Genomic DNA, 11,507 nt, shown 5'->3' on the forward strand with positions numbered 1-11,507 from the left:
TTTGTTTTAATATTTTAAGTAATCTCTACACCCAACATGGGGCTCACAATCACCGCACCGAGATCAGGAGTGACATGCTCTACTGACTGAGCCAGCCAGGCACCCCAGGGTTGTTGCCTGTTTAAGACTCTCCTGGCCATTCACTGAAGGGTAAAGAGTAGTCTTTCATGGTCTCTGAAGTCCAAACATGAGGACATGGGCTTGAAAAACAAAGGATGATGAAAATGTTTGAGAACTAAACAAGTGGCAGTCATACAACATTGTAATTAGACTATATACCAGTGAATTGTTCACATTAAAATGGTTAATTTTATATTATGTGAATTCCACCTCATTTAAATGTATGCAATTTACATATACATACATATGTGTGTGTGTGTGTGTGTGTGTATACATACACACACACACACACACACACACACACACACAGAACGATTTTATGTGGGAAGCACTCCTAACAGGGGCACAGGAGACCGGTGATCCTGGAGCCCACAGGTCTTGAAGGAGGGGGATGGTGTATGGCCAGTCCTCTCTTCTAACAAAAGAATTCTGGAAGTTCATAAGGCATTATTATTATTTTTTAATGTTTATTTTGAGAAAGGGTTGGGGGGACAGCAAGCAGGGTAGGGGCACAGAGAGAGAGAGAGAGAGGGAGAATCCTAAGTAGGCTCCATGCTGTCCGTGCAGAGCCTGCCTCTGGCTCAATCCTACGATTTGTGAGATTGTGACCTGAGAATCCAAGAATCAGAGGCACCCAAGTGCCCTGGCATTGTTTTTGTTTGTTGGATCATCCCTCCTCAGAACCACTTTGTGAATCTTTCATTCTTTGCCTCCTAGATTGGTGTATTTAGTGTTGTGTCATTACATGCTAAATAAGGTTTTATTATGAGCCTTAGATTTTATAGCTGAGGATAGCGGGTGCATCCAAGTTATCTGAGGTTGGCAAGCAGCTGGGGAACTACAGCCATAAAGTCAGCAATTTCCAGAAAGAGGACAAGCTCTCTTACATAGATCTTCCCTTTGGCTTTATTCAGCACTGACCTTAGCCCCTTTGCATTTCAACTTAATGGTTACAAGGCTCTGAGATGTTGTATGTGGAAAGGGAATGGAAGAAACATGGGAGACAGGAGTAAAATGTGATTCTGCTCTTGTAAGTCAAAGGAGATCCACAATTTCCCCCTTTTACTCTTGGAGTGGTGTGGCCAGGGTGGAATGAAGGAATCCAGTGCTTTGATGCTGGTGTAAGGCAGGCAGTGTTGGGCTGGGCCCAACAGTGGTTGTGGACTACAGTAAAGTTCCTGATCTTCACACTAAATGGATTGGGGAAAGGGTTGAGGCAGGTGGAGGGTAGGATTTGGATGCAGTGTAGAGTCAAGTACAGGTGGGGCAAGAGGATGCAAGACAGGAGGAACCTTCTGTTGGACAGGAGAGGAGAGTGGGCTGGAGGTGCACGGTACTCAGGAGATAAACTTTATAGAACTTGATGTTAGGATCAGCAATAGGACAAGATGAACCCTATCTTACATTTTCCAGCGACTGCAAGTCTACAGAACAGCTAGCAGTGCTGGTCACTACTGGTTTTCCTTAATTCAAGCACATTGTGTCCGTATGCGAAGATTTTAAAGGTTGGTGGGGCTAATGGACTAGGTCATGAACTTGAATGTGGTCCAGAGCAGAGTTTAAGTATGTGTTGGGTCTGTTTTTAATCCTGAAGATTTCTGGGCACTTTAACATCTTAATGTTAAACCAAAACTTGTTCAGTTCCAGGGTTCCATAGAAGTGCAATTGTTTGAAATTCCTGGAATCCTATAGAACCATTCAGAGCTGTAGGGAACCTCAGAAGTGAGTGCCTTTTGTCCACTCCTATATTTTTGCAGGGGAGTTTGGATAGGTTCAAGAGAGCTCCTATTCCAGGCAGACCCCTTTCTATTTAATTTGAGCCTTGGTTTCCTCTTATGTAATAGGAGGCAGGCATTACCTTCTTTTAGGATGGTTGCCAAGGATTAAGGTTAATTGACAGGAGGGGCACCTGGGTGGCTCAGTTGGTTAAGTGTCCATCTTCAGTTCAGGTCATTATCTGGTTTGTGGAATTGAGCCTCACATTGGGCTGTCAGTGCAGAGCCTGCAGCAGATCCTATGATGTCCCCCTCTCTCTGCCTCTCCCCTGCTTGTGCAAGCACACGTGTGCTTGCTCTCAAATGTAAACATTAAAAGGAAAAAAAAAAGGTTAATTCACACAAGGCTCTTGTTTTAATGGTAGGCTTATGTTCTAGGTGCTTCATGGGAATTAGCTACTGTTGCTGGCTATAGGGGCAAGACATCTTGAAATGCCAAAGACCCAGAGACACAGGACTATGTGAACTCAGCGAGAGCACATGGGAGACTGAAACACATGATACTTCTGGCTCTGGCACCAACCATGCTGTAGGCCTTGGGTGGAATTCTCACACAGAAATCAATCTTCCATAGTAAAAGCATGAAGCTATTTCTCCTGGGAACTGTATAGGCACATGGGTAGGCAGACTACCTCCACCAGTGTACAGGCCAGCACTCTCTGGAGAGGGTCAAGGCTCTAGACTATAGACAAGACCATCTATAGAACACAGGATTTCAATGCCCCTTGGCTTCTCCTAGGACCTTATAATGCTATAGGAGCCAAAGGTCAGCACATAGAAAAACACAGAAGTCTTTTCCTTTAGGGTCAAGGAGGAAGCTGGGGAGCAGGCCAGAGAGCCAGTGTTCCCTGGCTTAACTGTTCTTTCCCACCTTAATTGTGTAAGGTGTCTGACTGGAGGAGTTGGGAACAGGAATTTTTCCTTGATGAAAGACCAAGAGAGCTTGTGCTTTCTGCTAGACTGTCTCTACTGGATCACTTAGGTGGAAGCAGACAGATCTAACCAATATACATGAGTGGTCCCAGTATTTTGCAGGCTTGTATTTTCCTCTTCCTAAGTGTTAGGGAACAAAAGGAGAGCCATGAAAACCCACCAGGCTGGGGCGGGGGGGGGGGGGGGGGGGGGGGGGGGGGGGGGGGGGCAGTGGTCTGGGCAGCGCCCAGGAGGCCCTGTATGCAGGCACCACTCCATGCTCAAAGAATGCTTCTTCATTGCTGCTGCACTTGGGTAGCCACCATGCCCACCGCCTGAGGCCAAACAGAAAAGGCTGCCTGACACTCAGGTTTTGTTTCCACTTTATTGCTCAAGCACAGAACTTGAGGCAAGCCTGGACCTTCAGCAACGTGCAGAGAAGAGGCTGAGGGGGTTGGGGACACGACCTGGCTGAGAAGGGAAACAGATCCAAAGGGAAATATCGGCGGGGGTGAGGGTGGGGGGACAGGAGGTGGTCATCGGGACACCAGAAGACATCTCAGCCATACCATCTGGGGCGAGGATGGGAACAAAGCACAGTAACGGGCACAGCAGTGGTTTTCCCCATGCCCCTAGCACCCACATGGAGGCCACATGTTTGGGAATGGACTGGGAGGAGGAAGGACAAGGAAAATGGCTGCCCAGGAGTCTCCCTCTCCACCCTGGTTTCACATCAGACCTCACAGTATCCCTACCACTCACTCCCTTCTACCATTTGAAAAATGGACATAGCAAACAGAAGCAGCAAAATAAATTAACATTCTGATGAGTGTGCGTGTGGATGGACATTCGTTCACATGTAATGGGGGAAAGGGGAAGGGAAGAGGGGATGACATCACCTGAAACGATCCCCCAGCCTCCTCCTTTCCCCCTTCCCCCAAAGCTACCATCTAACCAGATAGAAAAATAAAGGTCTAATTCACTCAAAATTCTTCAGTTTTTACAAAACTAACAGGGTGGAGGAGGGGAGGGAGCAGGGGGGTCAGGCAGCCGCAGGAGCAGGGCTGGGCAGAGGCTATGCTTCCGTCTCCACCTGAGGCTGGCTCCCTGCCACATCATTCTTCTGCTCATCCTTCATCTCTGTGTCAGCACGATGGTTTCCTGCAGCTACTAATGCCTGGGCCTGCGAGCAAGGAGGACAGGAAGGGGATGAGTTCCAGTGCGCGTGGGGCCCAATCCCGCTGTCCCCCCCTCCCCACTTGTTTGCACTCAACTCATCTGGGGACACAGCTATCTTCACCTACCACCACGCTGACACCATGTCAGGTCTGTAACACAAATACTTATCCCAAGTAAAAAAAAAAAAAAAGAAAAAAAGGAAGCCCCAAATAAAATGCAATTAAAAAACTTTACACGTGGAGCGCCTGGGTGGCTCAGTTGGTTAGCCGTCTGACTTCGGCTCAGGTCATGATCTCACAGTCTTGTGAGTTCAAGCCCCGCGTCAAGCTCTGCACTGACAGCTAGCTCAGAGCCTGGAGCCTGCTTCCGATTCTGTCTCCCTGTGTCTCTCTCTGACCCTCCCCTGCTCATGCTGTCTCTGTCTCTCGGGGGGGGGGGGACAAAACTTTACACGTTGCAGTATTTTTTTCTGTTCACTTTTTTAAGCCAACAGAAAACTTAAAATCACTGTGCAGTCGGCATTGTAATTCTATCGGACACAGTTGGTTCAGAACACCGAAGACTAAGCGAATAGGGTATAGATGTCCGATGTAACACCATGTAAGTGCAGCAAAGAATGTGAATGCAATTTTTTATGTTGATACAAAACAATCTTCTATGTAGGATCTGAAGACAGCATAACACAGAAAACAGGTAGAACATTGTTGTTTTTTATAAGGGAAAGAGAAAACTGTTCTCTTGAGCATGTGTATAATTTAGTGGAAAGATCTAAGCACTGGTAATATCAATTGCTTCTGGTGGTGGGAGTCTTTTTAATACACATTCTTTTGTGCTGTTTAAAGTTGATCTCATGACTGTGAAATCATGACCTGAGCTGAAATTAAGAGTCAGATGCATAACCAGCCACCCAAGTGCCTCTGTGCTGTTTAAATAAAACTATGTAGGGGCGCCTGGGTAGCTCAGTTGGTTGAGCGGCCGGCTTCGGCTCAGGTCACCTCTCACATTTGTTGGTTCAAGCCCGGTGTCAGGCTCTGTGCAGACAGCTAGCTCAGAGACTGGAGCCTGCTTCCTGTTCTGTGTCTCCTCTCTCTGCCCCTCCCCCTCTCATGCTGTCTCTCTCTGTATCAAAAATAAATAAAACATTAAAAAGAAAACTTTAAACAAAAATATATAACTGTATTACCTATTTAAACATAAGGCTTTTTAAACCTACATTTACGAGGCACCTGGGTGGCTCAGTTGGTTAAGCGACCTATTCTTGAGTTCGGCTCAGGTCTTGATCCCAGGGTCATGCACGGAGTGTGGAGTCTGCTTAAGATTCTCTCCCTCTGCTCCCCAACCCCACCACTCATGCTCTCTGAGACAGACAGAGAGCTAGAACCTAGGCTTTAAAAAGGTACAGAGAACGCAGTTGGGGAAGCACACACAGAGCAACCAACTCCCCATCTCTGGGGCTCGTGAGTGGGTTCTTAACCCTGATCAGAGGAAGTATGGCTCCCACAACAGGGGTTTGTGCTGAAGCAACATACATGTCCTTGCTCCAGGGACAAGGGTAGCTTCTGGTTTCCTGGAGTGGCATATACACCCAGAGGCGCCAACAGCCATACCAGCTGGGTTGCAGGCACAGCCTCCTCTTGTCTTACCCCAACTGTTCCCCGTCCCAGGCCTCACCTTGCTCTCCTCCTCAGCTAGCCTCTCAAACATGTTGGCGTAGAGCTTCTTCTCCCGAGCGAGCTGCTTGCGGATCCGCTGCTGGCAGACAGCCAGCTGGGCCTTGGCGGCTTTGTTGCTGGGGTAGAGCTGCAGGACCTTCTGGAAGTCAGCCCGTGCCAAGTCAAAGTCATTCACCGCCAGGTGGGCCTCTCCCCGGCGGAAAAGGCCCTTCTCGTTGTTGCTGTCCAGTTCCAGGGCCTAAGGATGCAGGGAGGAAGCAACAGTGAGACGTCAGTCCCTGCAGCCTATCTGGCCAAGGCTGGGTTCCAAAGGTAGTCTTCGCTCAGCAGGAGGAGGCAGAATGGAAATGGCTGGCTCCACCCCAGAAAGAACAAGTCTTGGGGCACTAAATGAAAAAACCAACGTCTAGGAAGGAACCCCAGGTAGTCCAAGAAGCAGAGGGAAAAGAGCTTTAGGTGAAAGAAAAAGACCCATGACACCATTTTCATTTTCTCTAGAATAAAGCAGGCACGTAAGAGGGACAGACTAGGAACCAGGGCAGAGGAAATACAACAGTGGTTCTTCCTGTTCAGTGTTGCCTTCTACCTGTGTCAGCCGCCTCCTACCACTAAAGCCAAGGTGCTTGCTCTCAAAGCCCTTGCCTCTGGACCCTTCATCTCCGAGCTAGCCCACCAACTATCCTACCCCTGCTCTAGTCACTGAGGCCAAGTTTCAGACCAGCTAGCAGCTCACCCAGCCAAGCCCGGGAACACTGCTTTCCTGCCCTAAAAGGGCCCCACCTTGTTACAGCTTTCGATGGCTGCCGAGAAGGCCTGTAGTTTCAGGTGACACATGGCCAGGTTGAGGTGGGAGGCCAGGCGAAGGGCTTGTGCCTTCTGTGCGTCCTCATTAGAGAAACTCGACTCATATTCCAGCCAGGATACAATCTTCTTGTACTGCAGCACAGCCTGCTTGTACTTGCCTTCCTAGAGAGGGAGGGAGGCTTAGGCAACAGACACATGTTCAAGGGCACCAGGCTGTCTGACTCTAGACACCAGTGATGCACGGGCATGAGGGAGCCCTGTCTCCCCCGCACCTCCATCAAGAGCAGCTAGCTTAGATCTCCTAGTTGAAGACTACAGGTGCTCCCCTGCCACCAACATCTCCCAGGCAGAAAATGACTTCAGGCATCAAGGGGAAGGATGGGCCCAGAGGAACCTTCCCCGGGGTCCCAGATGCTGGCTCACCTTGAAGTACACAGTGCCCCGCTCTTTCACTATGCTGCTCTGTTCCAGCTTCTCCTCAGAGCTCATCTCCCAAGACTCCTTGGCCTGCCACACCCCAAGAGAGAAACAAAGCTGTCAGCTACCCCAGGGCCACTTACTGGGACCAGACTTCAGGACAGAGAAGACCTTGAGCAAACTTACCTTCTCGAAACTCTTGAGGCAGACTTCATATTTCAGCTCAGCATCTGGTGGGATCTGGAACTTTTCCTTCCCAACGCTGCCAAAAGCATAGCTGGGGGGTGGGGAGGGGGAGGCAAAAAAAAACCCTAGGTCACTCCTGCCAGGCTTAACCTTAACCCGCTCCATACTGAAAAGGCTTCCTGTCTGTTTCCTGCAAAGTACCTCCCCATCCCTTGAGACTTGGTTCAAATGTTTCCTGTTTGGCAAAATCTTCCCTGACCTCTTCACACAATTAGCTGGTCTCTTAGTATCTTCCACGTCCTCTAACGCACACTACACACTGGGGTGACTGTTCAATCACTAATTGCTAAAGCTCACTGAACGAGTCGCTAGAAGGCAGAGAGGTCTTTGAATACCTGGGAATTTTCAATATCATACCTGGCACATAACAGGTTATGTCTTAACAAGTACCACACTGATGGAGCACGTTAATGGAAAATAAAAATTCTGACATTCGTAAAGGAGGGTATCTAGAGCAGCCTTGGCTGAAAGAGTTACACTTGGATTTGAGATGTAGACAATTGTGACCATGCTCCTAAATATGAAGAGATCATGTTTGCTGTGCAGTCACAGTCTACTGAGGCTGTGGGGGTAGTGACACGAGAAAAGATGCAAGTGTCCAGTTACATGACTCACTGTGGGCATGTGGATCTCGGGCCCTCAATCACCCACCTGCTCTACCAAGTGCCCACTCCTCACCTGGGCTTGAGGTACACAATGGAATGTTCTCCTTTTTCCATGCGCTGAATAGCTTTCTCCAGCCCACAAGGCAGGTCCAGGCTCTCCCCCTCACCAACCTCAAAGCGAAGCTCCCTCTGGTCAAACATCTGGTCCTTGTAGTACCCTTCCAGTGTCACTGGTGTGAAAAAGAGGCAATGTGCCAGGGATGTGAGTGGGCAGGGGATTGAGGAAGGATGCCACTGGCCTCCCTCTATCACCTCATCACTTCCTGCCCCCAAGTTGCCCTTGTCGTGTTCTCAGAGCTGAAGGGATGCTAAGAGGATATGGTCCAATCCCTCGTTTCTCAGACAAGAAATTAGGATCAGAAGAGGAAGTGACATGGGGTGCCTGAGTGGCTCAGTTAGTTGAGTGTCCAACTCTGGCTCAGGTTATGATCTCACAGCTTGTGAGTTCGAGCCCCACTGTCAGGCTCTGTGCTGACAGCTCAGAGCCTAGAGCCAGCTCCGGATTCTGTGTCCTGTCTTTCTCTGCCCCTACCCCGCTCACCATCTTCTCTCTCTCCCTCAAAAATAAATAAATGTTGAAATAAAGAAAAAACAGAAGTGGCTTGCCCAAAGCCACCCACAGCCCAAGTACCAAAACTGGAACTGGAATCCCAGACTATAGTGTCCTACCCTCCACGATGGCGCCCTCATTGGGCCTGGCATAGCCTTCACCCCGAGTCCGTATTCTCCGGATGATTCCGCCATCTTCTTCTTCTGTCAGGTCCTCTCCCCTGAACTCAAAGAGCTCCACCTGTGGGACAAGACACAAGGCAACATGACTCCTTCCGACACTAACTCCATCAGTAATGAGATACAACTTCTCCCTCACCCAGAAGAGTCCTTAGTCACTGCCAGACCAGGAATGGATAAAGTCCTGGGAGCTCTAGTCTCAACTCTGGTTGGGGGGGGGGGGGTGCAAGTCCCATGGGCTTTTGTTGACCTCAGGAGAGCCATCCATTTTACTACCTGGCTCCACACAGGAAGGACACGTTCCAGCCTATCCTAATCCAGCTACTTGAGATGGCCCATCTGGTAGGCATTGGAAATGACCCAACATCTTTCAGTTGTCTTCTGAACATCCTCCAAGCATCCACTAGAAAGGGCTGAGCCATTCCTCAGACTGAATGGTATGAAGTTCTGCCTCTCAGTGAAGGCTTTCCTCATCCCCTTAACCCACAGGGTACCTCTCTCCTCTCTTTTGACCCTAAATAAAGCACCAGTATTCCACACTGTCATTTAGAATGTACAGACCCCTTGACCCTTCTAGTCAAAACTATAACCAATCTCTGGGCACCTCTCCTGAGAAAAAACATGCCTCAACCCTTTGCCCACTTCAAGTCTGAAGAGGGGTTTGTGGCCACCCGAGACTTCATCAGCCACTGCTTTCTGACAGCAGCATGGTCTGTGCACAGAAGCACCAGCTGCCCTCTCCCTGCCTCTTCCTCCTCTAAGGCCAGGCCCTTAGCCTTGGCTACATTGTCTCCAAGCGGCAGGAAGGGCTGGAGGGCAGCCAGGCCCTGGGCGAGATAAGGCTGGCTCTTTGCCTCGCTCCTCTGTGCCTGGACACTTACCTCAAACACAAGTGTGGCATTGGGGGGGATTTTTGGAGGGCTGCCTGCTGAACCGTAGGCATATTCGGGCTTGCACGTGATGTGGCACACTTCTCCCACCTTCATGGTTGCTACAGCAATGTCCCAAGCCTTAATGACTTCCCCTGTAGGTATAGAAAGCAAGCAGGTCCTCTTTGGCAGGGATCTGACTCTGGGCTCAAACAGTGGCTCCAGAGACTTTTATTAAACCACGCCCAAGGGGAAGCGAGACACTTTTTAGAAAGGAGACCAGCAAGGTAGAAAACCTGGTTGTAGTAAGTGCTGTCAGGTCTCAGGCTCTTAAAAAAAAAAAGGGGGGGGGGAACCCCATTCAACTCTGGAACAAAGGAGTTCAAGGAACAAGACAGTCCATCCCTGAACAGGAACTGAGGTGTGTTCAGAGACGACCAGGGAAGGCGAGACAGAGATCAGAGATCGATAGTTACAGAAGGGTGGAAGAAAAAAAAGACTAAAGGAAGAAAAATACAGAGTGTAACAAACCATTCCTCTTTAAGCTTCTGAGAGTACAGCTTCTGTTCGTGACAGCTTATACCCTCCTCAGAGCCTATGCTACCAGCCCACTAACCATGCCTAGCCATGCCTACCTTTGCCCAGGTCAAAGGAGAATTTGTCCTTGCGGTCCAGACTGGAGTCAAACTTAGTGCCATCTAACAGCCAGCCAGTGTAGTGGACAAACACTCGGTCCCCAATCATGGGCAATTCTGTGCCCATGCCCTCTCGCTTGATGACCTGGGAGGAAGGGGGAGAAGGTGAGTCTCCAGGCATGGGGACAGAAAGAGGCACCCACACTACCTGCATACTTCTTCTCTAGACCTTATTTGTAAACTAGTGATAATAATCCCTATCAGAGGTGCAAAATTACATTGGTAAAATCAGCAGCAGCAAAGAAATGCCAATAGTCATCAGATCACAGTCTGGTTTGCAGGTAAGAGATGGCTGAGAATATGAATAATGAACAGGATAGCAGTAGTCCAAAAGAGGTAAAAGAAAATACCAGGTTACTGATAAGCACAGGGGCTCTCACTCAGGCCCTAAACTGACTTGGGGCACCAGCTTTCCTGACTGGTAGGCTAGTGAAGTCTTTTATTTCTGGGCTAAGAGCATTTCTCAGGAACTTAGGTCACCTGGTAGGTATACTTTCTAAGGAAAAGGACAAAGGACTTGAAGCATAGAAAGGCAAAGGGGAACGGACTGGAGAATAAAAAGAGAAATGGCCCTATGGAACTAATAACCTTGTAGAAATCACCAGAATGCTCAAGAGAAGGGGAAGCCACATGCCCACTGGGAGTACAGCTTAAGGTTCCCAAGATCTGGGGCAAAACCAGGAGCGTTTCTGGACCAGATAAGGGCTCGCCGAGATCTCTAGCTTTGCCCAGGTGTCTGTCTGTCTGTCTGTCTCTCTCACACACACACACACGTGGAATTGAGCAATGGGAGGCCGGGACAAAAAGAAACACTGGTTGAGAAGGAGGTATGAAATCCAGGCTGATTTCGCCATCCTGTACTCTGCAGAACCAGCTCTGAAGCACCATCAGTCGTTCAGACTCAGGTCAAGATGCCCTGCCCCGAAAGCCAGACCTCTTCCCTTCGCTCCTCCGAGGTTCCCAGCAAAGCACCTCCTCCCGGCCCCACACCTCATGCCCCAAATGAAGAAGGGAGAGGGCGATGTGGGAGGAGAACTACAGGCCCCGGCATGCATCGCTCCCTGGTTTTCCCGGGGCCGGGTGGGGGGAGGGGGCAGCATGGCTGAGCGGGTGACCTAGCTGAGTCCCAGCATTTAGGAAGCGGGTAACCAAGGGGACGGAGGGCGCCAGAAGCTCTCTCGCGGCGAGGCCCCGGACGCCAAGTCGTACAAAGGCCTCTCGACCAGGAAATAACTCTAGTGACCGCTTCAGGTCCTAGCTAATGTTTAACTGCCCGGGGGGAGCCAAGCTCTCGCAGCGCTGCCGGCGAAGGCGGCCAGGGACTTCCCGCTGCGGCTGGCGGAGCCGGGGCTGGCGGCCTGGCCGGGGCCGCAGGGTGGCGGAGAGCTGGTGAGGGAGCGGCGCCGGCCCGGGCCGGCCGGGG

At 50.0% G+C, this 11,507-nt stretch overlaps 1 protein-coding gene across 1 annotated transcript in view; it reads right to left on the reverse strand.

The window, feature by feature from the left end:
• Positions 1–3,173: 3,173 nt before the first annotated feature.
• FKBP4 (FKBP prolyl isomerase 4) overlaps positions 3,174–11,507 on the reverse strand; it is a 9,107-nt gene continuing 773 nt past the window's right edge. The window contains exons 2-10 of the mRNA XM_029954043.1: positions 10,025–10,169; positions 9,402–9,544; positions 8,461–8,581; positions 7,805–7,961; positions 7,067–7,157; positions 6,887–6,970; positions 6,440–6,625; positions 5,658–5,897; positions 3,174–3,990 (exon numbers count right to left, since the gene is read on the reverse strand). Of these exons, the coding sequence (XP_029809903.1) occupies positions 3,883–3,990; positions 5,658–5,897; positions 6,440–6,625; positions 6,887–6,970; positions 7,067–7,157; positions 7,805–7,961; positions 8,461–8,581; positions 9,402–9,544; positions 10,025–10,169 (1,275 nt within the window). The 3' untranslated portion in view covers positions 3,174–3,882. The remainder of the gene's footprint in view (positions 3,991–5,657; positions 5,898–6,439; positions 6,626–6,886; positions 6,971–7,066; positions 7,158–7,804; positions 7,962–8,460; positions 8,582–9,401; positions 9,545–10,024; positions 10,170–11,507) is intronic.

The sequence above is a fragment of the Suricata suricatta genome, chromosome 10 (genome assembly GCF_006229205.1).
Source record: "Suricata suricatta isolate VVHF042 chromosome 10, meerkat_22Aug2017_6uvM2_HiC, whole genome shotgun sequence".
Classification (NCBI taxonomy): domain Eukaryota; kingdom Metazoa; phylum Chordata; class Mammalia; order Carnivora; family Herpestidae; genus Suricata; species Suricata suricatta.